Source organism: Struthio camelus, chromosome 14, assembly GCF_040807025.1.
Source record: "Struthio camelus isolate bStrCam1 chromosome 14, bStrCam1.hap1, whole genome shotgun sequence".
Taxonomy (NCBI): domain Eukaryota; kingdom Metazoa; phylum Chordata; class Aves; order Struthioniformes; family Struthionidae; genus Struthio; species Struthio camelus.
This window is the reverse complement of record NC_090955.1, coordinates 14,770,344-14,798,053: the sequence shown is the minus strand read 5'-3', so window position 1 is coordinate 14,798,053 and position 27,710 is coordinate 14,770,344. Positions and strand designations below refer to the sequence as shown.

Here is a 27,710-nt window from a genome sequence, read left to right as displayed (position 1 = left end):
TACGTTCCCACATTGATGTTAAGTTAGTTGTGGGCATTCCCCAAGGTACTGGTGACTCCAGACTTTGGAGTCAGCAAACAAGCAGTGATCTGAGTTACATTATGCATTTTCCCAAAAGATTGTATAAATTGTAAGATCAGATTAGTATTACTAATAGGCGAACATAGTAAGATTAAGAGTGTTCTCATCCATAGTCCTCTAAACATTGTGGTTCAGATTGAAAAGATCAGTATTCTCATAAATAAATCTTGCGACTACAGGCAACAATATTGCCAACCCACAACCAGACAGTAACAGTCCTTCTGGGCACTCTGACTCAGTGTACCCAAGTTCAGAATTCCAAGTGCAATCCGTTAACCTGTGCAGTTCCTAGAGAGTCTTAACTTCAGCGCTCCCGTTTGTGCAGATGTCCTTTGTCCTTCTCGAGCAGCTTTTTTTACTCTCGTGTAATGGATCCAGGAGCCGATCCCTTCCACTTCCACCGCAGTGTATGTAGTTAGGAGCACAAGATAAGGTCCTTTCCACTTGTCTTTTAATGGTTCATCCTCCCAGGTCTGGACGTAAATCAGGTCTCCAGGCTTGAAATATTATGTACTGGAGAGTCTAAAGGAAGTGGAGCTTGCTGATTGAGATACCTGTGTAAAGAGGATAACACCCGCGAAAAAGACAGCAAATAGTCTTTGAGGATTCCCTCACCTTTGGTATGCATTCGATCACTCCCATTTCCTGTCTTATTAACAGGATATGGTTTTCTGTACAATATTTCAAATTGATTTACCCCTTCCCTTGCTCATAGAGTGATCCTAATTCTCATCAAAGCAATTGGTAGACTATCTACCCATTTAAGTTGGGTTTCTTGACAGAATTTAGAGATTCGTCTTTTAATAGTTTGATTCATTTTTTTCTACCTTTCTACTAGACTGCAGTCTCCAAGGGGTATGCAGGTCCCATTGTATTTGGAGGAATTTGGATACTCCCTGAACTAGTTCTGAAACAAAGTGAGGCCCTTCGTCCCAGGATATGCCCTCGGGAACTCCGAATCTGGGGATTATTTCCTTCAATAAGATCCTAATTACTTCCCTAGCCCTATTGTTGCGACAAGGGAAAGCCTTAGGCCATCCAGAAAATGTATCCACTAGCACAAGTAAATATTTATATTGTCCACATTTTGGCAATTCAGAGAAATCTATTTGCCAGTATTCTCCAGGAGTTATCCCCCTCTTACTTCACCCGTTGCTGGTTTCTTCTGAATTTTAGGGTTGTTCACGCAGCAAGTTTGGCATTTTCTTACCATTATATCTGCATTTGTTTGCATTTTCAGTCCTATGGTGTATCTCTTGACACTGGTCCCATATGTGTTTCTTCATGCAACTTTTTAAGGAGAACGTCCATCATCCTAGATGTGGTTAACACTTGTTGGTTTGGAGTTAGCCACCATCCTTCTTCACTCTTCGTACACCTTAATTTTTCTGCCAATTGATTTTCTTTTCCCGAATATTGTGGAGATTTTAAATCCAGTTCCCTGCTAGGTTTGAGGGCACCTATCACTGATTTATGCATAGCTGCTCTTTTTGCAGCTTGGTCAGCCAACCTGTTGCCTCGAATTATTTCTTCTTGTCCTTTTTGATGGGCTCTGCAGTGAATTATTGCTACTTCCTTTGGTTCTAGTATGGCCTGTAGTCATTTTAAAATCTCTTGTCCATATTTTATACTACTCCCGGGGAGTTCAACAGCCCACGTTCCTTCCAGATAGCTCCATGAGCATGTACGACTCCGCAGGCATATTTAGAGTCAGTATAAATATTAACCCTCTGACCCTTTCCAATCTCAAGGGTTCTAGTAAGAGCAATGATTTCTGCTTTTTATGCTGATGTGTTTTGGGGTAAGGCTTTAGCTTCTATTTCTTCCCAGAGAGTTACCACTGCATATCCAGCCTTCCTTTCCCCATTTTGCATAGAACTGCTACCATCTGTAAACAGTTCCAAATCTGCATTTTTCAATGGCTCGTCTTTTAAATCCGGCCTGCTGGCGTATACCTGTTAAAGAGTTGCTAAACAATCCTGTCGTAAAGGTTCTTGTTCTGCCATTGGTAACAAAGTGGCAGGGTTAAGAGTTGATACCACACTTAGGGTAACGTCTTCTTGATCTAGCAGTGTGGCTTGGTATTTGGCTAGTCGGTTTGGGGAAATCCAATGGTGACCCTTTTGATTCAAAATAGCCACCACTGCCTGTGGGACTAATACTGCTATTGGTTGTCCCAAGGTGAGCTTCCGAGCCTCTTGAATTAATAAAGCAGTAGCGGCTACAGCTCGGAGACAGGCTGGCCATCCTTTGCTCACTTCATCCAATTGTTTTGAAAAATAAGCTACTGGCCTTTTCCAACTTCCAAGGGTCTGAGTCATTACACCAGAAGCCACCTGTTGTTTCTCATGTTTATACAACTGGAAAGGTTTTGCTAAACCTGCCAGGTTAACTGGCTGGATGGCCGAGCTCAGAGGGTTGTGGTGAATGGTGCAGAGTCAAGTTGGAGGCCTGTGGCTAGTGGTGTCCCCTAGGGGTCAGTCCTGGGTCCAGTCTTGTTCAATATATTCACCAATGACCTGGAGGAAGGGACAGAGTGCATCCTCAGCAAGTTTGCTTATGATACTAAACTGGGGGGAGAGGCTAACACACCAGAAGACTGTGCTGCCATTCAGAGGGACCTGGACAGGCTGGAGAGATGGGCGGAGAGGAACCTCATGAAGTTCAACAAAGGCAAGTGCAAGGTCCTGCCCCTAGGGAGAAATAATCCCATGCACCAGTACAGGCTGGGGGCTGACCTGCTGGAAAGTAGCTCTGCCGAGAAGGACCTGGGAGTGCTGGTGGACAACAAGTTAAACATGAGCCAGCAGTGTGCCCTTGTGGCCAAGAAGGCCAATGGTCTCCTGGGTTGCCTTAGGCAGAGTGTTGCCAGCAGGTCGAGGGAGGTGATCCTGCCCCTCTCCTCAGCCCTGGGGAGGCCTCCCCTGGAGTACTGTGTCCAGTTCTGGGCTCCCCAGTACAAGAGAGACATGGCACTCCTGGAGAGAGTCCAGCGGAGGGCTACCAAGATGATTAGAGGGCTGGAGCACCTCTCCTAGGAAGAAAGACTGCAAGAGCTGGGCCTGTTCAGCCTGGAGAAGAGAAGACTGAGAGGCGATCTCATCAACGTGTACAAGTATCTGAAGGGGGTGTGTCAAGAGGATGAGGCCAGCCTCTTCTCCGTGGTGCCCAGCAACAGGACAAGAGGCAATGGGCAGAAACTAAACCACAGGAAGTTCCATCTGAACCTGAGAAAAAACTTCTTCATTGTGAGGGTGACAGAGCCCTGGAACAGGTTGCCCAGAGAGGTAGTGGAGTCTCCTTCGCTGGAGATATTCAAAACCCGTCTGGATGTGATCCTGGGCAATATGCTCTAGGTGACCCTGCTTGAACAGGGAGGTTGGACTAGATGATCTCCAGAGGTCCCTTCCAACCTAAACGATTCTGTGATTCTGTGATTCTGTGAAATCAGGGAGGCCTAAGGCTGGGGCCTCTATCAATTTCTTTTTAATTTCATCAAAGCTTTTTTGACATTCTGGAGTCCATTGCAGCAGCTCTCCCGGGCCCTTGGTGGCTGCATATAAGGGTTTGGCTATAAGTCCAAAATTGGGAATCCATATCTGGCAGAACCCGGCCATTCCCAGAAACCCTCTTAGCAGCTTTTTGGTTTTTGGTACTGCTATTTGGAATATAGCCTCCTTTCTTTCCCCCCACAGTGCCCATTGTCCTTTTGATATATCATACCCAAGATAGCAGACTTCCTCTCTTGCAATTTGGGCCTTCTTTTTCAAGACCCCGTATCTGGCCAGTTCCAGAAAGTTTAGCAGGCTTATTGTTGCTTCCGTACAAGCTTGTTCAGTATTGGCTCCAATTAAGATGTCATCCACATACTGCAAAAGAGTAACACCATCTTTGTCATTTTGCCACTGTTCTAATTCTTTGGCCAAAACCTCACTGAACAAAGCAGGACTATTTTTAAATCCCTGGGGAAGAACAGTCCAACACAATTGTCCTTTCCTTCCAGTGACCGGATTCTCCCATTCTGAGGCGAAAAGAGTTTGACTTTGCTCATCCACTGGAATGCAGAAGAAGGCGTCCTTTAAGTCTAATACTGTGAAATAGGCATTGCTCTTGGGTACAGATGCTAATAGGGTATAAGGGTTAGACACCGTGGGATGTGTATCTTTGGCTATTTGATTAATAGCCCTCAAGTCCGGAACTAGTTGGTATTCCTGGGAATGGGGCTTTTTTGCTGGTAAAATCAGTGTATTATATTCAGATCGACATTCTTTAAGCAGTCCATACGGTATAAAGGTATTTATCAGGGGTTCGAGGCCTTTATGAGCTTCTACCCTAATGGGGTACTGATGCACCCTTACCGGTTTCGCTCCCTCTTTTAGTTCCATTTTAATTGGACTTATGTTTTTTGCTCTTCCTGGTTTCTTAGAAGCCCACACCAGTGGAATTACCGCATCTAGTACAGTGCGGGGGATATTCTCGGATTCTCGTGACGTCCTGTCTGTCAGCAGGCAGATCTGGGCCTTCCAGGCAGCTTCAGGTGGGATGTGGAGAGCTGCACAGCATTCTCAGAGAAAGTTACTTGTGCGTTTAATTTGCATAGTAAGTCTCGTCCCAACAGAGGGAGGAGGCATTCTGGCATATATAGAAACGCAGGAGTTAATTTGGTGTCCCCAACTGCACATTCCATTGGTTGTAAAAATGGCCTTAATGTTCTTTTTCCCCGTTGCCCCAACAATAGGTATAGTTACTATACTTAGAAGTCCTTTACAACTATTAACTACTGAATGAGTGGCCCCATTGTCAATTAGAAAATCTATGGTGTCGTTCCCCAGCTTAACTGGAACCAGGGGATCAGCTGGGGAAACTTCAATGTTTTCCCCCGGTCCCCTTCAGTCTGAATCTTCTAACATAATGAGGTTAGTCTCTCCCACCTGATCCTGCCTTCTTACCCTCTTTTGATTCGGGCATTCCTTCTTCCAGTGTCCCTCCTGTTTACAGATCGCACATTGATTTGGCCCCAACGGAGTTTGTTTTTGTGAGTCTCTTCTCCTCATCGTTCCACCTTGTCCCCTTCTCCCCCTGCCTCTTCTCCTGTCTCTCCCTCTAATATTATTCCCATGTATTGCCGCTGCTAACAGAGATGCTTGCAACTTTATTCTATTCTGCTTCTCTTTTCTTTCTTTCTCATCCCTGTTGTTGTACACTTTATATGCTATTTCTATCAGTTGAGAAATTGACATTCCTCCTGCTCCATCAACTTTTTGTAACTTTTTTCTTATATCCTGGGCCGACTGCCAAATAAACAACGTATTGAACATCCTCTGGTTTGCCTCATCATCCGGATTCCAATCAGTCCATTTTCTAGCTACTTCACACAACCTTTCGTAAAAGGCTGATGGATTTTCCTTCCAACCCTGCCTCACTTCATAAAGTTTAGACACATTCTTTGGTTTAGGCACTCCATGTCGAACCCCGTATAGTATCAATTGCTGATACTGCTTCAATTGAGCTCTGTCTCCCCCTACATTAGGATCCCACTCCGGGTCCTTTTTAGTGGGCAGAAAAGTCTCAGAGTCATCCTGCCTATTATTCCTCTTCCCCCCCTCTTCTCTGGCTTTTTCAACAACCATTCTCTTTTCCTCTAGTGTGAAAAATGTGTTAAACAAAGTCTGTACATCTCCCCAGTTGGGATTATGTGTTAGCATTATAGTTTCTAGCAAGTGGTGCATCTTTTCAGGGTTTTCTCTATATGATCCAACAGACTGTTTCAAATTCAACAGGTCTGAGGTAGTGAAGGGAACATGCACAAAAACTGACCGTCCTCCTGGCCCCACCGCTTGTCTCGAGGCAGCTGGAACAGCCCGCTGGGCATGTCCTCCGGTCCGACTGGAAACAGGACTAACATTTTCGTTGCCCGATGGTGAGCCAGAAGCACCTGGGGGCTGTTCGGTATCATCTCTGTATGGCGGTGGGGCTGCTGGGACCAGTAACTGTACATCCTCCTGTTCTTCTTCCCCTGCACTTTTTCTCTCCCCACATCCCCTACAACCGCTCTCCTTTTTGCCGGTAGCCGCGTATATCACGGAGCCAGCTGTTAGCTTACACACCCGGCTAGCATCAGGCTCTCTGTGCAGAGTCATAAAGGCATCAACATAAGGCACTTCATCCCACTTTCCCGTCCGATGGCAAAACAACATCAACTGTAATATAGTGTTGTAGTTTACCGACCCATTCTCTGGCCAGACCTCACCATCATCCAATTTGTAATATGGCCACCACTGATTACAGTATCTTTTCATCTTTTCTTTAGTCATCGGATCGCCTCCAAACTTTCCCCAGTTTTTCAGAATACACCCCAAAGGGCTGCCGGGAGGGGCAGTCGTGGATTGGTTTGAGCCCATATTTGTACTTGTGCCCCTGGCTGGGTGCACCCCGCGTGAGCTCGGCTCCGGCCGCCCCGCGTCGCGCGACAAGGAACCGAAACCCACCTTGGGTCAGCGCTCGGCTCTGGCGTCCATGCGCGGACCCGCTGCTTATTCCGCGGTGACAACCGACACGCGCACACACAAAAAAGGTGACACTTACCAATCCAGGAGTTCTCCCCCCCTTCACCCTCGTACAAATATCTCCGCGAGCGCTGAGCCGCTCACCGCCCCGACGCAGCACGAGACCCGGAGGAGTCCCCGGGAGCAGCGGGGCGCGCCGGGCGCCCGTCCGCCGCCGCCGGCACGGCGAGGCGATCCGGCCGCCGCTTTAGGGCTGTCCCACCTGGGCGCCCAACGATGTGGTCCCGAAAGAAGGGTTCGGTCACCCGGTGTGCAACGAGCCCCAAAACACGCGCAAGAGTCGAGATGTTTAAAGCGTTCCCGCACAGAGATGGGTGCTAGGTGGCAACTCCGCAAAGCTGGCACACCCGGTTACTGCACAGCCGACGCTTTATACAGGTCGAGCAACAGTTATCAGTAGGTTGTACAGCTGCAGTCGTCACCTCGTCCCCACTGGCTCCGCTGGGGCTCGGCTTCCTTTAAAGCGGCAGTGGCCTCGTTTTCTGCTGCGCGTTCTCCGGGGGGAAGGGGCTTCGGCTGGCAGGGGGCTTCCCTGCTCCTGGGTGGGCTCCTTCCCATGCTAATTGGGAGAGGTCACCGGCAGTTCAAGTCCTTCGCTCCTGTTAATCAGCTGGTTTTGTTCTCTTCGGGCTTATTTGGGTACTCCCTTATCTGGCTGGCTCGCGGCGGCGTCTCGCTCCTTCCTTCAAGGCCTTGCTTTGTTGTTCGCTGTCCGCGCTGCGCTGCGCGCCCAGCGAGGCGCGGGCCGGCGGGGGGCCGCGGGGGGCCGGCGCCCCGTCCTGACGGGCCGGGCGAGCTTTGGTCACGCCGGTCCGGTCCGGTCCGGGAGCTAGCGCCGGGCGCAGCGGGGCACGGCGCGGGCGACGGCAGCCAGCATCCGACGCCAGGGTCGGGGCAGGAGCCCGGGCGGAGAGGCAGGCGCTGAGGCTGGGCCCAGCTCAGCGCACACGGCCAGCCCGTGGCCTCCTCACCCCGCTGCCACCGCCAGCGCTGTGTATTTCAGGCGAGCCGTACCGTGCGCGGGGACGAACGCGGGGGTTATTCCCGACACGGGCTCTGTGTTCCCCGGCAGGCGCTCCCGACCGCGCGCCGCTGCAAGGTGCTTCTGGCCTTCCTGGTGGTCCTGTGGTCTCCAGCGAGAGCCTGGAAGGGGCTGGGGCAGGAGAGGCTCCAGGCTACGCGCCACGTGGGAACAGGCTTTTCCCGAGCTGGGGACGGAGGCAACCCGACGGGGCAGGAAACCACGGGGACTAGCGAGACGCCGACGCTGTCGGCTCCTGAGGATCTCTCCAAAACGAGAAGTGACCTTGGCTCGGGGGAAGGGTCTCAGCAAGACCAGACGAACCTGCCGCTTCTGGAGGGATCAGCAAGAAAGACGTTACCCTGGCTGACGACGCCGGATGCCAAGCAACCTGCTGTGGGGAGAAAGAGCAGTGGCGTGACAAAGGTGTCCCTGTCACTGGACGTCCCCACCCATATACTGAAAATCCTGATAGACCTGGCCAGAGAGAAGGAGCTGCAAGCCAAGGCGGCCGCCAACGCAGAGCTGATGGCCCGCATCGGCCGCAGGAGATAAATCTCCCCCGTTTCCAGGCATGGCCCAAACCAAGCAGCCGGGTCGAGAGCTGGTCGGAGCCTGTGCACCTGCCGGCGGCTGCCGGGACGGCCGCTCGCGTGCCGCAGCCTCCCCCTCTTCACGTCCAGCCGCTCCCCAGCCTCGTCCAGGCTCTTCGGGCTCCTGCGCGGTGTCAGACAGGAGCGCGGGGTGCCTTTTGTCCGAGCCTGGGGCCGCCAGCGATACTGCAGAAATAGCGCTGAGTCTAGGCTGCCCGCCGTCCCGGGAAGCGGGCGTCTGCAGGGCTGGGTGGGTTACACCCAGCACGGAGGGAGGGGACGCAGGGCCGCCGCTCAGCGCCACATCACCACCCTGGGTGAATCCTCTGGTGCTTTGAATCCCGTTAGCCAAGATACTGATGCCATTAACAGAAGCTTGTTAGTAATGGGGAAAAAAGTTGGTGTCAGTTGTTAGGCCTGCAAAAAGCGGCGTGCCGGGGGTGTTGCAGGTGCAGGCTTGAGGTGCCCTGGGTTAGCGCAGAGCCTGAAAGCAAGCTGCTCCCTGCTTTGCGCTGAGCCAGAGGCTGGAAGCGAACACACAGCAGCAGCGCGAGGATTTGTTGTAATAACCTTAACATCAGCCCCATGAGAAAAGCAACTCAACTGTCGCTTTTGAGCAGACAGCGCCTGATTTTGCCGTTCGTCTGAGACAGGCGCAGCGGGCGCTGGAGCGCTGCCGGGGCCGCGGCGCCTGCCTGCCGCCTACCCAGGGTTTCCCCAGGACTCTCCCCTGCGCCCAGCGCGGACTTTTGCCATCCGCTTTCCTTCCCAAGCCCCCTACCGCCGGTGTGTTTTCAAAGGGGCCACGGCCAAGCTCTTTGCCATACAGGTTTGCTGGTGCATCTCCTCTCTCTGTCTGCCTGTAACGCTTTTCAACAGAATAAAAATGCCTCGGCTGATTGCCTTGAAGCATTCAGTGGTGATCGTGCGCAATGAAACACAGCCTGCCTGCTTCCTCACAGTTTTGCATCCGGTTTCGGGTGCAACATCCCCGGGAGCCGGGGTGCTCCAGCGTGGTGCCTCTGCAGGCAGGGGCTGGGACAGGAGCTCCCCGAAACGCCGCCGGGCTGGGGCAGCGGGCGCCGGGCGCCTTGTCCTTGGCTGTGCCGGCTGCCTCCCGGCAGCTCTGGGGCGATGCGGGGCGCCCCGTTGCCCCGCCGGACCCGGCCGTGGCATCTTCGGCTAGGCGTCGAGATAAGAGCCCAGCGGAGCCCTGCTGCAAAGACGCAGCGTCTGCGGCGAGCGAGGGGAGGACGGACCCCCGGGGAAGGGGGTGGCTGGAGCTCCCGCAGCCAGCGCCGTGCTCTTGGAGGAGCACCTGGTGTACGGTAAGCTCTGCTCCCGCTGCCCCGCCGGCGCTTGCTCTTTTTGGGGTCAGGCAGGACAAATCTGGAGCAGCCCGTCGGGGCGTCCTCTGGGGGGACGTGCTTGCCGGGTCTGCGCGGGGACCGGCAGGCTTCGGCTTTTCCTGCTGCTGGGAGGGTAACAGGGTCCTTTCCAGCCAGCTGGACTTCTCCAGGGGTTTCAAAGCCCAGCGGGAAGGCGGGCGGCCTCGGGCGCCCCCGGGGTGGAGCACATCCCTTTTGGCAGCAGCCAGCAGCCTCCCCGGCTGTTTCTCGCCCTGGACGTGGGTGCCCGGCGGCTCCTTTCCGGGTGCGATCCCCGGCTTGCCGTGGGGTGTGTTTCAGCCCGCGAGAGGGCATCCCAGCTTTTGGGAGGCGGGTGTGAAAACGCACATCAGTGGTGGGAAGCGGACACTTTTGTTCCTCCTTTCGGGCGCCCTTGGGGACGCGCGGGCCGGTGCCGAGGCCCCCTGTGCCCCCTGCCCGCCCGGGGCCGGCCGCCGTGGGGTCTGGGCTCCCGCGTGTGCTGTTTCCCCCCTGAACCCCTAACCCAGCGTGTGCCTAACTGTCCCCGTGTCCCCCCCCAGCCCCAGGCACCACCCTAGCTCCAGTATGCTGTCCCAGTCCCCCCATCCCAGCGTACCCCCGACTCCCCCAACCCAGTGTGCCCCCATCCCTGTCCAGTGTAGCCTCCAGTTCCAGTCCCCCTAGTCCCAGTCCCCCCATCCCAGTGTACCCCCCAATCCCAGTTCCCCCCGGGTGACCCCATCGCAGTGTACCCCCCAATCCCACTCCCCCCAGGGTGCCCCCCATCGCAGTGTATTCCTCAGTCCCAGTTCCCCCCAGGTGACCCCATCCCAGTGTATTCCCCAGTCCCAGTCTCCCCAGTGTACCCCCCAGTATGCCCTCCATCCCAGTGCACCCCCCAGTCCTAGTCCCCCCAGGGTGCCCCCCCCATCCCAGTGCACCCCCCAGTCCCAGTCTCCCCAGGGTGCCCCCCATCCCAGTGTATTCCCCAGTATGCCCTCCATCCCAGTGCGCCCCCCAGTCCCGGTTCCCCCCGGGTGACCCTGTTGTCCCAAAGAAGGGTTCTTCCACCTGGTGTGCAATGAGCCTAAACCACACAGAGTCGAGATATTTGTTTAATTCATTTCTGCGCAGAGATGGGTGCTAGGTGGTAATCCCACAAAGCTAGCACACCTGATTACTACACAGCTTACACTTTATACAGTTTAAGCAACCGTTATCAGTATAATTTACAACTACATTAAGTCATCCATATTCTTATTGGTTCTGTTAGGTCTCATTTTCATTTAAAAATCACAGTATCCTCTTTTTCTACTACGCGGGCTCTATGGGGAAGGGGCTTTGATCAGCAGGGGGCTTCCCTGCTTGTAGGTGGGTTTTTTATTCTGCTAATTAGGATAGTTCACCCGTCGTTCAAGTAGTTCTGTCCTGTTTATCAACTGTTTTTGTTCTCTTCAGGTTTATTTGGGAACTTCCTTATCTGGTTGCCTTAGAGTGTTGTCTTGCTCCTTCCTTCAAGGCCTTGTTTTGTTAACCACCTGTGAAAGACTGAATAATACCCTAATCTCCTTTTTTCCCATACCTCCAACAACCCCATCCCAATGCACCCCCCAGTCCCAGTCCCCCCCCGGGTGACCCCCATCCCAGTGCACCCCCCAGTCCCACTCCCCCCCAGGTGACCCCCATCCCAATGCACCCCCCAATCCCAGTTCCCCCCGGGTCACCCCATCCCAGTGTATTCCCCAGTCTCAGTCCCCCCAGGGTGCCCCCCATCCCAGTGTGCCCCCCCATCCCAGTGTAACCCCCAGGGTGCCCCCCATCCCAGTGTACCCCCCAGTATGCCCTCCATCCCAGTGCACCCCCTAGTCCCAGTCCCCCCAGTATGCCCCCCATCCCAGTGCACCCCCTAGTCCCAGTCTCCCCAGGGTGCCCCCCATCCCAGTGTACCCCCCAGTATGCCCTCCACCCCAGTGCACCCCCCAGTCCCAGTCCCCCCAGGGTGCCCCCCATCGCAGTGCACCCCCCAGTCCCAGTCCCCCCAGGGTGCCCCCCATCCCAGTGTACCCCCCAGTATGCCATCCATCCCAGTGTACCCCCCAGTCCTAGTCTCCCCAGGGTGTCCCCCATCCCAGTGCACCCCCCAGTCCCAGTTCCCCCAGGGTTCCCCCTATCCCAGTGTATTCCCCAGTATGCCCTCCATCCCAGTGCGCCCCCCCAATCCCAGTTCCCCCCGGGTCACCCCATCCCAGTGCACCCCCCAGTCCCAGTTCCCCCAGGGTGCCCCCCATCCCAGTGTACCCCCCAGTATGCCCTCCATCCCAGTGCACCCCCTAGTCCCAGTCTCCCCAGGGTGCCCCCCATCCCAGTGTACCCCCCAGTATGCCCTCCATCCCAGTGCACCCCCTAGTCCCAGTCCCCCCAGGGTGCCCCCCATCCCAGTGCACCCCCTAGTCCCAGTCTCCCCAGGGTGCCCCCCATCCCAGTGTACCCCCCAGTATGCCCTCCATCCCAGTGCACCCCCTAGTCCCAGTCTCCCCAGGGTGCCCCCCATCCCAGTGTACCCCCCAGTATGCCCTCCACCCCAGTGCACCCCCCAGTCCCAGTCCCCCCAGGGTGCCCCCCATCGCAGTGCACCCCCCAGTCCCAGTCCCCCCAGGGTGCCCCCCATCCCAGTGTGCCCCCCCATCCCAGTGTAACCCCCAGGGTGCCCCCCATCCCAGTGTACCCCCCAGTATGCCCTCCATCCCAGTGCACCCCCTAGTCCCAGTCCCCCCAGTATGCCCCCCATCCCAGTGCACCCCCTAGTCCCAGTCTCCCCAGGGTGCCCCCCATCCCAGTGTACCCCCCAGTATGCCCTCCACCCCAGTGCACCCCCCAGTCCCAGTCCCCCCAGGGTGCCCCCCATCGCAGTGCACTCCCCAGTCCCAGTCCCCCCAGGGTGCCCCCCATCCCAGTGTACCCCCCAATATGCCATCCATCCCAGTGTACCCCCCAGTCCTAGTCTCCCCAGGGTGTCCCCCATCCCAGTGCACCCCCCAGTCCCAGTTCCCCCAGGGTGCCCCCTATCCCAGTGTATTCCCCAGTATGCCCTCCATCCCAGTGCGCCCCCCCAATCCCAGTTCCCCCCGGGTCACCCCATCCCAGTGCACCCCCCAGTCCCAGTTCCCCCAGGGTGCCCCCCATCCCAGTGTACCCCCCAGTATGCCCCCCATCCCAGTGCACACCCCAGTCCCAGTCCCAGTCCCCCTAGGGTGCCCCCCATCCCAGTGTGCCCCCCCATCCCAGTGTAACCCCCAGTGCACCCCCTATCCCAGTGTGCCCCCCCATCCCAGCTTGCCCCGCTGCGGTGAGGGATGGGGGGGAAGCCCTCCTGTTGCCATGGAGATTAGTCCTCCAGGCGCCGCGCCCTGGCGGGCGCTCTATGCCCCGCTCTACCTCTATGGGCCTGCCCCGCGGCGGCGCTCTAGCAAAGCGCCGCCCATAGAGGCGCCGCGGCTGGGCGGCGGGGCATTGTGGGAAGCAGAGGGAAATATGGCGGATGGTGAGGAACCGTAAGTGCCCTGTATGTGCGTGCTCGGCCGCCCCCTCGCCCCGCTCCCCGGGGGCGGGTGGGCCCTGGGGTCCCCTCTCCCTCCTCCCCGGTCTCTGTAGCGCGATACTGACCCTTCTTTTATTCTCTCTCTTTTAGGGAGAAGAAAAGAAGGAGGCTAGAGGAGCTGCTGGCGGATGGGTTAGTGCGGGGCTGCGGGCGCGGGGGCTCCCGGCCCGGGGCAGGCAGCGGCAGGCGGGGCAGCCCAGGGCGGCCGGTAGGTCAGGGCGAGGCCGCAGCCCCGGCAGGAGGTGCGGGGCGGGCGGAGGGGGCCGGGCCGGGCCGGGCCGGGGGGGGAGGAGGCCTGGCGCAGGGCTGGGGGCGAAAGGGCCCCTGAGGGGCGAGGCCTGGGGACGAGGAATCTCCTGGGGAGAGGACCTAGGGGCTCACCCGGAGCGGGGGCGGGAGCCTGGGGCTTGCAGCTTGCCTGGCGCGCTGGAGAGCTTCGTGGCCGGAGGGGAGGGAGCTGCACTGCTGCTTCTAGCTCAAGGCTCGAAGCAAGTGACTAAATTTTGGCTGCAAATTAAAAGTTCAGGCTACAGAACGGCTGCTTCTGCTTGTTAAACCCCTAAACGCTACGTGTCTGTCCTAACAGCCTTGAAAAATAACACCCAGAAATCTTTAACCTAATCCGCTTCCATCCTGTAACTCTTCCTTCCCGTCTGCTTGTGGCCCTCTTCCCCCAAATCACCAAGCAGACCTGCCTGCCCGAGCAGCAGACTCGCAGACGGTGCATGTGTGTGTTGGGGTGAGGGTCACAAAAATCCTTAGGCATGTCGGGCTGTGGGGGTGCATGGAAACTTTGGAGATGTGAAGGAGACAGGGAAAAAGTTTGGGGCCTAAAGCAACATAAGGACCCTGGTACTCCAACGTTTAAACTTTATATTTAAAATTAAAGTAATTCAATGGAACGAGTAAGATTTTTGTTAAAGTCCAATAATGCAAGTACCTGCAACAAGTACAGCTGTGACAATACAAAATTAAACACTTTAAAAAGCTATCTCTAAAGTGAAACTTAAAGTCTCAGGTTGAGTTAGTGATGTTTTTCAGATCTCCAAAATGTCCAACCCTACAAAAGCTAAACTGTAGTATAATTATAAAAGTGAAACTAAACTTACTGGCTTAAATTTGAAAAGAAAAATACACATCTAAACAGAAAAAGGGGACTGCTGGTTGGTTAATGGCTGTTTATATAGACTATATAAAAGGATGAACAGCTAGTTCACACCGTCACCAAGAATAGCTTCTGCGCTTGTTTCCAGAACAATTTACAAATTGCAATACAATCCATGGAAACAATTACTGCTTTTGACCCATTTTGTTTGCATAAGTTAGTTTTTGATTCTCGCGCATACTGAAAACTGATGTACAACAGATGAGTCCAGGGTTCAAAGGAGGGAGGTTATATACCTTCTTAAAACAATCATTTCTGATATAAACTGTGAAAAACAGAGCAGATGCAAAAATCAAAACCAACAGTTGAACTGTTAATTTACCTAAGGTCAACAGTTAGCCAGGAATTAGTTCAGTCTGCCATCAAAATACAGGCAGATTATGATTTCTTCACTTGAGTGAAGTTGTTACCAGTTTTTGGCAATCTTTTGCAAAATTACTGCCTGTAAATTAAAGTCACTAAGGGCGTACTGTGTTGTTGATCTTGTGAGTTCCGTGAGAAAAAAGGCGTTCACTATCTTGATGTTTTGACTAGGTTTTCTTTCTATTTTGAGATGAGACAAGGGGAAGTAACAATAAATTTAAACTCAACACAAATTATTGACATAAGCATTCTTTCCATTTCTCATAGGAGGAAGCAAATAAAACTTCTTATCAGTGGTGACAATCTTTCATACTCAAGATTGCAAAGCTCTTTAATAACAAGCTTAGTTTTTTATTAACATAGTACATTCATACAGAGTGGAGCTCCTGTTTGAAAAGGGAAGTGTACTGTCTTAAGGAAAGACTTGTTCCGTGTAGGTCTTGATGATCTTACATTAGAAATATACGTGAGTTAGCTAGTTATGAACTGTTTCAGTAAGTCTCTTGGCAGTTTAAATGCATTGTTATGTACTATTAAAAGTGACCTGCAAAAGGGGGGAAAAAAGGTAGTGGAGTATTTGATGAAAAAGCATGTTTTTTAAAATATAAAAGAAGAAAACTGCAAGCATCCTTTTTTCAGTTCAGATTACTAACACTGACAGGCTCAGGAGATGACTGTAAAATTGGGGTTTTCTAAATTAAATTGGTCTAACTGAGGGTAAAGAGCAATCAAGATTTTTTTTTGTTAACATTTGTTTAAATAAATTGCTTTGGAGGTTCCGAGTAGACAACATTGGGGCATGTTGTTTATTCGGTGCCTCACTATTGCAATTAGATATTGAAATATAAAATATGAATTGTGAACTCTCTTAAGTCTGTCAAAAAAGGAATAGAAGCTTTGACCCTGAAGAAAAAAACAGCAACCTCTTTTTCTGTGCCCTCTTTAAATATGAGGGAAATTAAAGCAAAAAGAGTAGACCCTTTTTTTTCACCTCAGGTCAGCTTTTACTAGTGACAGCTAAATCAGTGGGACTTACTGAAATGTCAATTTTTGTTTCTCTATGTGTATTTATATTATTGTTTTCTAGCTGCACCAATAAATCCCACTCATGCCAATGTTCATGTGCATAAACATGCATAAGGAATAAGCAAATGCTTTTGCGGGAGTAGTCAATAATTTAGGTATTTTTAACATTATATATGAGGATAAAAGTACATTTTAGAGGTGTGGCTTTTTCTCTATGATTTTGCAGCTGAATTTACTATGTTCTGTGCAGAATGGCTGTTGATGGTGGGTGTGGGGACACTGGAGACTGGGAAGGTCGCTGGAACCATGTAAAGAAGTTTCTCGAGCGATCTGGACCATTCACACATCCTGATTTCGAGCCAGGCACTCAAGTGAGAAACACTTATTTTAAATAAAAAAATTGTAGCGTGTGTTGCAAACTAATGTAAGCGCTCTCATTAATTGACCACCAGCAATGTATGAATACTAAAACTGCATGAAAAGCATCTATTTTAATCAATTGAACATTATGATCCTAGAAGAACATACTGTATTCTGTGTATAAGCTTGTATTTATTAATTGTACGCTGTCATCTACAAGCTCTCTCTCATTGTGTATGTGCTTGTTCGCACATGAATTATGCTGCATCATGGGGTTCCACAGGAAAAATAGCAGCGTTTCTCTCAATTTTTGAGAAATTAGACAAAACAAGGAATTTCTTATAAGCAGAGAAGGAATTAAACCAAATAGCCTAATATGAGTATTTCCAGAATTGGGAAGGATGTTCAGTAGGGTAAAGCAAGACTTAAAGTGTTTTAATTGTTTCTTCTGCTTTCCTCTTTTTTGGTATTTTTTTGTTTCAGTTGAGAATGTTTTACTGTTAACTTTTTTATGTTCTGTTCTAATATTTACTAATTTGAGGATGGGGTCTGGTAAAACGTTTCACAGAAGGAAGTTATCTAATTAAAAGTTCTCACTTCTTTTTGACTGGCAATGTTTTCTGTCTGCTTATTTTGTATTATGTATCAGCAAACTTTTTGGAGGAAGAAAACGATATCTCTTTAAACTGAATAATAATAATAATAATAAAGGGAGACTTGTTTTTTCATGGTGAAAATTAATAGAAACAAAATACTGATATCAACAAAGATCTAACTTTTGTGTAAGTTGGGATATAGGAATTATATGAACTAAACAACTGATTAAAGTCTAGTATCTAATTCCTCCTGCAAACACAAATTGTTTTATTGATCTGAGTTGTTTACTGTGAAGCTTATTAGGCACTTAAGCCTTATAGATGTGTTACCATAAGTTTTATAAGGCAAAGGACAAATCCTGTTTTTTTCTATTCAGCGTATTAATTGTTCCGTTTTATATTTTCTGCAGGCTCTTGAGTTTTTGTTAAGCACATGTAAAGTACTAGTTATTGGAGCAGGAGGATTAGGATGTGAACTCCTGAAAAATCTGGTAATTACTCAGTTTTCATCCTTTATTTCTTAGAATGTTTTTTTTCTTGAGGAGATTATCCTTTCTACTTCACTAGTTTGGCATCTTTGACTCTGTATCACTGTTACGTTTCTAAAGTGTAATCAAAATGTATAAAATATGTGACTATACAGACAAATTATGTGTATACACTTGGAGAATGCGCTTTGTTAGTAAGCTTGAAAAATGATAGTCTAGTATTTTGTGATTATTTTTTAGCCATCTCAAAGCTCTTCATGAAGAACAGACTGTGAAGTATAGACAAAAGTTCACTTGCAGCCTTAGATATGGTCTAATGTTGGGAGTTTCCTCTAGCTGTAGGAACTAAGGAAAGAAGTAAACTTAAGAATAAATCCTGCACATAACTACGGAAAGAAGTGTTGTTTGGAAGATAATGACTAAAGTGTGTCTTTTCATATCAAAAGCGATAATTTGATGTGAGAAAAATAGCTAGTACAAAAACAAGGATTAATAGTCATAGCTGAACATAATTTCAGGTTTTTTACATGTTTGGATTAATTCAGAGGGAGGTACAAATTGTTGGAATTATTTGTTCTTTCACAGTGAAACTACTAGAGCCAAAATTACTGTGTTACGGGGACCTTCATGTCCTTGGAATCTGTTTTGCTTTCCTGACCGATGGCTCCCAGGTTTTCCAGTTCCTCAAGATCAGTAAATTCAAGATTATGTCCAAAGGCTGAACACTCCCTTAGAGTGCAGAACAATGCATTGCAGAACACCGCAAAACATTCCCGTCTCTGAAGTCAGTGTTTTTCATTACAGCATTCAGTTTCATTTAATCACAATTCAGATTATTCCTTTGTGCGTGACAGATGTTGTGACTTTATCAGATCAGACCCATAACAGAGTTTTAACAACATTAAAGCAAAATTGTCTTGTTTGCCAAATCTAATGATGGACTGTCTGTGGACAGAGATCATGTAGAACTTCTGTCAGAGATTCAGCATGTTCTTAGACAGTGAGGTGACTTCTTTGTTTGCATGCTGTTTCAGCAATGAATACAGTAAGGAATGTTGTCTTATTTTGAACTGTGATTTGAGAGTGGATATCCCACTGCCATTTATCTCAACTCTGAAAATTGTGGAGGTTCAGCAGATACAAAATTTTAGAGGAATTAAACTTGCTTGCCTATTTCTGCCCTCTGGAAACAGGAAGTGCTTATGATATTTCTTCAGATTCTGCATTTTTTCCCCCAGTAAACACTTCTGATTTACTCGAGTTGTGAGGGAACACCCCTTACTACAGATGAGCCTACTGTTGCCTTCCCTGTGTTATGATAGTGTAGGCTAAAGCAATATTGCATTCAGTAGGACGCTTTCTTTAGCTGTTGAAATGTTACTAATTCCATCTATCCAAATACCAGCATTAGCAACCTAACGTTTCAACCAAAAAAAACCCCTGTATGTCTACCTGCAAATGGAATGAAGAAGAAATATTTTTGATCTTCCAAATGTTGCTTTTTCAGGATTTGGAATTAGTTTTGAAGCACTGTAATATTTCATTTTCTGTTAAATGAGGCTGATTGTCTCTTTCCACAGGCACTGTCCGGTTTTAGACAGATCCATGTTATCGATATGGATACTATAGATGTTTCTAATCTTAACCGACAGTTTCTGTTTCGGTAAGTGATGTTTTCATGGTTTGACTTTTCTTTTTCAGACGAACTTAGACAAAACGTACGCGTGCAGTTGTTATTTTGTTGAACGAAATATCATTAAAGATTTCTGAGCTTTCCTATCCGAACAGTACTCTCAATGAACTAAAGGTTACATGTAATTCATTCTTATTTTGAGATCTGTAGTTTCCCGGTTTGATCCTGAAGAGAATTAGCATACATTTCTTACTGTTCAAATACAGTTAATGACTAATGGAGAAGGTAATACCAGAGAATAATGCACATAGATTGAGTTATCAATTCCTCTGGTACCCTTTTCTTTCCAATAAGATGAAAAATTGTTGTATTTTTTTGGAGCTGATAATTGTAGTTGCAAGGATATATTTAAATAACTCTGGGGCTTTCATATCTGATGCTTTGCGGGAATGCCTTAATATTATCCCTATCAATTAATTGCCCTACAGTAACTATTAGTCACTTAATTCAGTATTTGTAAGACATAGATTCTCAAGACATTGAACATTACTAAGCTTATGGTTTTGAAATTGCTTCTTTTTTTCCCCAGACCCAAGGATGTTGGACGACCTAAAGCAGAAGTCGCAGCAGAGTTCCTTAATAGCCGCATTCCTAACTGTGCTGTCGTAGCGTATCCTTTTATAGAGAAGTACTAGCCATGAAAAGCTTCAAAAAACCCAGAAAAGTCTGTAGGTGACAAGACTATCTAAAATATTTTGCTGCAGTTTTCTGTCTTTATACAGTAAAGAACAGATTGATTCAGCTGATGATTGAGAACTCTTTCTCAGAATGGAATTAGCATATAGGAGAAGTGCATGTGGGGAAAAAAACTTTAAGAAACCATTACTTATGTTTCTGCTGAGTCTGTTATATTTGAAAGGAGTATCCTAATTTTCATTAGAATGTTAGAATTACAAGTTTATTCACGAGAGTGTCTTGAGTACATAGTGATAATTAAAAACATAAAGCAGCGCTGCTGATGCAGAACTTTGTGAGAGTGCATGTTCTGCGCTCCCTAAATAGTTGTCTGCTGAGGTTTCTTCTGCATGTGACTATTACATTGTGTTCCTTGCTTGTTTCATTAGATGATACAGCTTCAGCTATGGGAATTTTGAGTCTTCTGACCACCTAGTTTTAGAAAAAAATACCGTATAAAATTATAGTGATAAATTATCCAGTCTTTTGGCATTAGGTTAGCAAACAGAAGATCGATAAACTCAGCTGTTTTAAATGTATTCCTTTATTGTGCATACGTTCAGATACTTTAAAAAGATTCAAGACATGGATGAGAGCTTCTATCGACGTAAGTAGTATTTGCGTGCAAAACGCCCACTTGTACTTCAGAATATTGTAGTTGTTGCAGCTTGCTGCTTTTCCTGCTAGTTAGATTGCTAATTATTTTAATCTTCTACAGTATACTGGAAATACAGTTAACAAATAGACAGAGCTTAAATACAACTGTCTTAGAGATAACCAAGGGGAGATGGTTGAACTACAGTGAGTTCCTGTGGAAAATCTATGGACAGAATATGTTGGTTGTCTTAAGAAATTTTCATTAATATAGACTTTAAATAACATTTTTTTTCCTAGAATTTCATATTATTGTTTGTGGGCTGGACTCTATAATTGCAAGAAGATGGATAAATGGCATGCTGGTAAAGTCTTCGATCTTTTTAAGCCTGGTTATTGCTTGAATATAGATAACTGAAATTGAACAGATTTGTGCAAAATGTATCATTAAAATGAAATGAGAGATGTTGAAATTCACAGCTTTCTGCATTTGTATCTGCCTTTTTTTAAAGAGAATAAAACGCATGCTATCTTACATGCCTTTTTCTTGAGGAGTATTAGCCAACGTTTGTGCAGTGTTCTGCAGAGCTAATTTCAAAGTTGGAGCACGTTGTTCAGGGCCCTGTGAAGTCAGTTTCGAAATTGCTAAGAATGGAGGTTCCACAACCTGTTTGGGTGCTCCCGTTGTGAAAAGGGGCTTTTCCTTATAGCCAGACAGAACTGCCTTGCTGCAACTTTTAAGGGTTGCCTTTTGGAATCCCACTGCTACAAGGGAATAGCATGCTCGATATTGAATTAGATAATTCCAGCATTGTGAATTTGTTTAAAAATAACAATCTGGGGTATTTAGCATTGTTAAAACAAAAAAAAGTCAAAAAACCAAACCCTCCAAACAAACCAACTCATTATTCCAGTATACTATAAGGAAATAATAGCTTTTAATTGGGAGGGAGGGGGGGGGAGAGGAGGAAGATGGTAATTGAAGTTCTTTGCGCTGAAAAATAAGCAATGTTTTATATGTTATGTATTCTTAAAATGCCCTGTATCTTAAGCATGCAATCTTGTGGTATACCATTAAGAATAAGATTTCTAAGGTGATTTTTTTTTCTTCCTGTAACTTGTAAAAAAACATTTTTTCATTAGATGTCATTTTTACATTATGAAGATGGTGTCCTGGATCCCAGTTCCATCATACCTTTAATAGATGGAGGGACAGAAGGTTTTAAAGGAAATGCTCGTGTGATTATTCCTGGTATGACTGCATGTGTTGAATGCACGCTCGAACTCTATCCACCTCAGGTAATTACAACCTTTGATATTTCCATTTTTTATATTCCACTCTGGTTTGCTTGTTTCTCTTCCTATAATTGTACTAAATGCTTTTTTCTTTTTTTTCTTTGTTTTGTGTTTGTTTTCTTCCCCCACCAGGTCAATTTCCCCATGTGTACTATTGCCTCTATGCCCAGACTACCAGAGCATTGTATTGAGTATGTCAGGATATTGCAGTGGCCAAAAGAGCAACCTTTTGGAGGTAATTACTATATTGCATTGGCGCTAACTTAACATTTATCATTTTAATTTGTTTTGACTTAGGCAAACGCACCTCTTCTTGCCTTCTATTAACTTTTTGTGGCTCATTGTCGTACTGCATCGAGCCTCCTCTGGGCTGGTAATGGCTTCTCTCTCCTCAGACTCTCTCTCCAGTTCCATGTTTGTTTGTACGTTTATTTTTCTCTCAATTTCTCTCACTGCGCAATATCCTTCTGGACTCAAAATGTAACCCATAACCCCTCTATAAATCTGCAGAGTTAAGAGAGTTGGTATATAAAATGTGTTAGAACTTAAGGTTTTTATAGAAATCATATTTTGATTTGTTTTAAGTGCAAAAGTGTCAAGTATTAATGATTAAATGAGTTATTCATTTTTACCCAAATTAAAACAAACAGGATTATTTTTAGACAAAAATAACATCGTACTTTGGAAAAACTATTGCAGCTGTAACTTACCTGTAAATTAACTTTCCTGTAGATGATGTTCCTCTGGATGGGGATGACCCTGAACATATACAGTGGATTTACCAGAAATCTTTAGAAAGAGCATCGCAATTTAATATTAAAGGTGTTACATACAGACTCACCCAAGGTAAGAGTATGGCATTTCACTAAGTTTGTGGCATTTGCAATTGAACTGAATTGGCATTCTTTGTGCTTGTTATGACTAAGCTGGCAGCTCTGGTGGGAAAGAAATAGTGCCCTTCTCCCTGGGAAGCTTAAAGGAGAAACAAGTAGCTTTTTTCCTCTGCCAGCACAAATATTTCATGATGAGTCAGATGTTTAGGCATTCTTGATAAATCAGGCTGGAGAACTTGTGTGGGACAAAACTGAATGTTCTTTTTGCCATTTTAGTTTTAACCTGGAGCAGCTCCACAGTTTGCTTTACACTGTGACTGCTTTTGCTGGCTCAAAGAGTGAGAACAAAAGAATGCGATTGCCTTTTTTTAGAAACAGTTTATGCCAGTTTAGGCTGGTTAAGACTACGGTGTTTGTTTTCTATGGCTATGTATGCTTCTGTTCATGTGCAAGTGCATAATGCTGTCACGTACTTAATCAGCATTTTAAACTCTAACCGAATAGAACAGTGGAGAATCTCAAGCATAATCTCCAGAAGTTAGCTCTGTCCTATTTATGAGGGCTGTGATAACTTTATATCTATTTGTTGACTTGTACTGAGAATAGATTTGGAATGTTGGACTTGAAATGCCACGCTTGAACCTCAGTGTGTCATTCTATCAAAGAACGGCAAACTGACTGCTTGTGCATCTTCAGATTCCACCTAGTGTATTGCATATGGTCTTTTGGTTTGCAGTAGTTTATACTAGCTTCTCTAGCATTTTTTTTGGCATAAACAAATGAAATCTCCAATTGTAAATACAATTATGTACACGGAAATGGCTGCACAGTTTTCAGTATTTAAAGATGATTTCCTTATAAACTATGCAGCAGAAAGAAGCTGAAGATGTTAAAATTTTTCTATTGGTGTGCATATTTTTATTGGGTCTGAAGGAATACAGTAATACTGAGAAGCCAAAGGAACTTAAGACTTCTCAGGGAGTCACTGTCTTTTTGGCAGGCCTGAGAAAAGAGTGACTCCTCCTTGTTGCTGATGGTACTAGCTTTAAACATAGGAACTTGCTTTACATCCACATAGGTACTGTGCTGTTTGACTGAAAGGGCTCAGTAAGAAGAGTTGGATGAAAGTGCCAATACAGTTGGGCAAGCCTGTTCTTGCATAAGCAATACCAAAACCAAGTATAATTACTTCACGGATTTCTCCAGTTAACTGGGAGTAGAACTGAGTTGTAAATTAACTTGTTATGCTAAATACAGCAACTTTGTTTTTAGAATTGGTTCACTAGTTCTGTTTGTGTGATACCTTTTTTTTTTTTTCCTCAACATGCTTTATCTATTCTTAAGGAAAAAAAAAAAGAAAAAAAGAAAGCCAAAGTTCTTGAGAAGCATGGCATTATACCTTGTAGTTAGGGAAGTTCTAGGAGAGTATTTAAAGTAGCTTGAGGTACGCCCTTCTGTAATTATTTTGGCTAAAAGTCATCTCACGGCATAGTTCCTAGAAAAGATAAAGCTATATGTTTTGTTTCTACAGGTGTTGTTAAACGAATTATTCCAGCAGTAGCCTCTACGAACGCAGTAATTGCAGGTATGCTGAAAGAACCAGAATGTGATTCCTAACTCATTTCAGCTCTGGTATATAGATAGACTTTAGATTTTCATAAGGCAACAGTTGGACTAAAGAACTTGGGGAGGAAAATAGTAATTTTTAAGTGGGTCTAACTTATTCTTGCTATCTCATTTCCTTTTTTTCATGGATAAACTATGAATGAATTTTAAACTCGTGTATGACTGTGGGAGTGAGCAACAGCATTTGAGACTGAAAAAATATTAACTGGAAAACACAATATGTATGATTAACACAGTCTGAGATTTGTGCTGCATCTGTTGTATTCATTCATAGTACTACCAACTACCTTCAGATAGTTGTTTATTTTTCTCTTTCCAAACTGGTGCATTTGAAATATTTTCACTTCTTGGATATAACCTTGTGCACTAATGTCTGTGTGTTCTGAGACAGAAAAGCAACAGACTTGTGTTTTTTGTTTTCCCTCCTTCCAGCTGTCTGTGCCACTGAAGTTTTTAAAATAGCCACAAGGTACTTCATTTCTTATTAATAACATAAGTCATTATGTTGGAAATCACGTATATTAGCACTAACTTATTTGTCCTTATAGTGCATACATTCCTCTTAACAACTACTTGGTGTTCAATGATGTGGATGGATTATACACATACACGTTTGAAGCTGAAAGAAAGGTTAGTACCATTAAAGGCTTGCAGGGTTGTTTCCTGGATTTTTATTGCGGTTACTGCAGTTTCTATGAATTTCTGAAACCCAGAGTTGAACCTCTCTGGCCCTGGCACTATACCTAAGTACTTCCTAAGTTTTAAAAGGAGAAACTAAAATGCTGCCAGTCTGCTCCTTCTCCAGAATATTGTGGTCAGTATGTATGAAGAGGTTTTTTGTTTTATTGGAGTGGTTTTGGGGTCTAACAGTGATGACAGCGGGGGCCTAACCACATAAAGCAGCAGGACTAGTCATATCTGGGTGAGATTTACCTCCAGATGAAGATGTTTTATTTAATGGAAGCATTTGATGACCTGGGGACAGTGCTAAAACCTGCTCTTCTACCCATCAGTTTACCAAAAAATTATATAGTATGCGTTAAGGGCGTATTTAGTGTTTTGCTTGTTGAGCCAAAGTTTCTTGCTATTTAGAAAGTAGCTCTTGGTATAAGGAGGTTCTTCAGAAAGCTAGTGTTATGCTGACTGCTGGTGCAATGCTGGTATTCAATCATAGGCTGTTGCTGTGTTAGCTGTGGAGGAAAACAGTCTTTTTTTTTTTTTTTTTTTGAAAAGAAATCCAAAAGATTTACCCTGTAACATCAAGAAATGCATTTTACAGAATAAAACACAGAAGCAAATCTTCTCAAAAAGAGGTTATGACAACAATGGTTTTCAAGTTTGTAGTACTCCTAAGCTTGAAGTCAGATGAAATTTGTAGTTCACGAATACATACATAGCTGCTGTTGGGCGCCAGTCAGTCAAAGAGTGACCAACTTCACTGGGGACTGCATTTTGTCCGTAATATTTGCAACAGTATTAACACTTCTAGAGCTGAAAATAAAATAAAATGGTAAATAGTTGCAAGAATTTTATTAGCAGCATTTTAAAACGCATATTTAACATAACCTTCACTACTGTGCTGCTTTTTTGTAGGAGAACTGTCCAGCCTGCAGCCAACTTCCCCAAAACATAGAGATTTCCCCATCAGCTAAATTGCAGGAGATCTTGGATTACTTGACAAATAATGCTTCATTGTAAGTGTGCAACTATTCTGACTTACCTGATGATTGCTATTAGTTTAGTGTATCAAAAAAGACATTTCTAAATGCATTCTGATCTGTCTTTTTTTTAAAATGTTTTATATATGCGTATATAGGCAAATGAAGTCTCCTGCAATCACAGCAACCATGTATGGAGGGAATAAAACACTTTACTTACAGGTATTCTGAATCTGCTTAATTTTGTTTAATACTCTTCTTTAAATTTACTCAATTTGATTTGAAATAGAATGCTTTTTTTCCTCTTCCCTCTAGACCGTAGCTTCAATTGAAGAACGAACGAGGCCGAATCTTTCCAAGACGCTGAAAGGTATCACCCAGTTGACACATGTAGATTTTCAAGATACTCCTCTAAACAGAAAGATACATTCATTCAGTTTTTGCCTCTCTATGGCACGTTCAGCTTTATTTTGCACTAACAGGAGAGTTAAACTCTGTGTAAACAAAGTCAGTACATCCCTAATTGAAGATATTTAGCTGTTGAGGTATGTGGGCAAAGAGTAAGACTTGATTTATGTGAGATCATTGATCACCGTTTCCCCTACAAATTACGGTTGAAATAGAATTTTTCTCAAAGAGAAACTTAAAAGGAGGGCTATCCTTTGCAAAAAAATCTCTCACATTGTTCGTTTCCATGGCAGGCAAAACCAAACTTAGAAGTTTCTAGTATGCAGTAGTTACCTTTTTACATGCAGTATAGTTTTCTTAAATTGTTCTGGGATGAGCATTGAGTTGCTTGACTATGAAGCGCAGGCAGGTGTCTTCTGGTGAAGAAAACCTTTATAACAAAACAGTCTGATGTACATTAACATACTTCAGTAGTGATTTATGTATTTTTTGACGAGTTCTGTTAGTTTCCTGATTGAATTTGATTAATATCAGTGTAACAAATGAGCTGCCTGCTGCTTTATTTCATCTTGATTACAGTTTGTGGAGATGGCATGCTTAATGTTTTTTAAACGTGTTTGCTGTAGTTGAACTTTTCTTTCTGTTTCAGAATTGGGGCTTGTGGATGGCCAGGAACTTGCAGTTGCTGATGTTACTACACCACAGACTATGCTGTTCAAACTTCACTTTACTACTTAATCCATGCATAAGTAAATCTACTTATACAGAGAAAATCTGTATCCACCTTGCAAAACAAATGTACACTGTGGATGTTAAAGTAACCTGAAATGTTCATGTTAGTACTAGCATTGTTGAAGGTTAGATAATCCAAATGAATCACCATATTTCAGAATTGCACGTAGAAGCCAATATTTGGTGGATTATATTTGTATAAATGCTTATCAATGTACAGAACTCTGATGTATAGGAATACACTCTTTTCCAGTTTTTGTTGTCAAAATGTTAATGATTTCACACACATGGAAATTTTAAGGTGGCCAAAAGACTTCTTTTGTTGTTGAATTTGAACACACGTATGCTCGCAAAGAGATACCCTTTAAAGCCACGGTGATCTATCTTTAAATTTTAGCACTCCTATACATGCTGACTCACCTTAAATCCAAAAGGGGTCAGTAGGTTAAAGTAAGCATCGTTTTCGTCTTATTTGATCAATCTTATAAAAGGTGTTAAATAGGGAAGAGATTGCTTTGTTTACAAGCAAATACAAAAAGACAACTGTACATGAAAATCTGGTCATGTATATTTGCAATCTGCAAATGGCTGCTGTGCATAGTATCGCAGGATTACGTTCAGGATCATTGGTGCTGTTAAGATATTTATTAATAAAAAAACATAAAGAAACCTTCGTTTGTGGCGTATCAGTGGGCGTTCACGAGCGTTTATAACCTTGAGTAAAAAATGTAGTGCGTGATTTGGCTGCTGTAGTCTGAGATCTTTAAGCACCGCACGACACAAGCCCCTCACCGACATCAGCACCGGTTCTGTTACCGCGCTCGACGCGCACGCGCCGTTTCACGCGCTCTCCGTGGCCCCGCGCTGCGTGTGGAAGCAGTGAGGACACGGATATTTTTAATGCTGGACCAGGTCTAAGTTCAGAAGATGCTGTTTTCCTGTGGTGGTAACAAATTGCGACTGCCCTG

At 46.0% G+C, this 27,710-nt stretch overlaps 1 protein-coding gene across 11 annotated transcripts; it reads left to right on the top strand.

The window, feature by feature from the left end:
* The first annotated feature begins 13,097 nt into the window (after positions 1-13,097).
* UBA3 (ubiquitin like modifier activating enzyme 3) lies at positions 13,098-27,411 on the top strand. Of its 11 annotated transcripts, none has more exons than XM_068960287.1 (18): positions 13,098-13,182; positions 13,320-13,361; positions 16,034-16,154; positions 17,150-17,230; positions 18,808-18,890; positions 19,450-19,530; positions 20,159-20,202; positions 20,490-20,554; positions 21,333-21,488; positions 21,618-21,720; positions 22,218-22,331; positions 23,850-23,903; positions 24,377-24,413; positions 24,493-24,574; positions 25,538-25,638; positions 25,761-25,824; positions 25,918-25,972; positions 26,660-27,411. In XM_068960287.1, exons 1-18 carry the CDS (start codon positions 13,163-13,165, stop codon positions 26,746-26,748), a joined length of 1,392 nt encoding a protein of 463 aa, XP_068816388.1. In that variant the 5' UTR covers positions 13,098-13,162; the 3' UTR covers positions 26,749-27,411. The 11 variants fall into 11 exon arrangements, with proteins under 11 accessions (XP_068816388.1, XP_068816389.1, XP_068816390.1 ...); XM_068960289.1 differs by having other exon boundaries at positions 13,108-13,193; XM_068960298.1 differs by having other exon boundaries at positions 13,141-13,172.
* Positions 27,412-27,710: the final 299 nt, after the last annotated feature.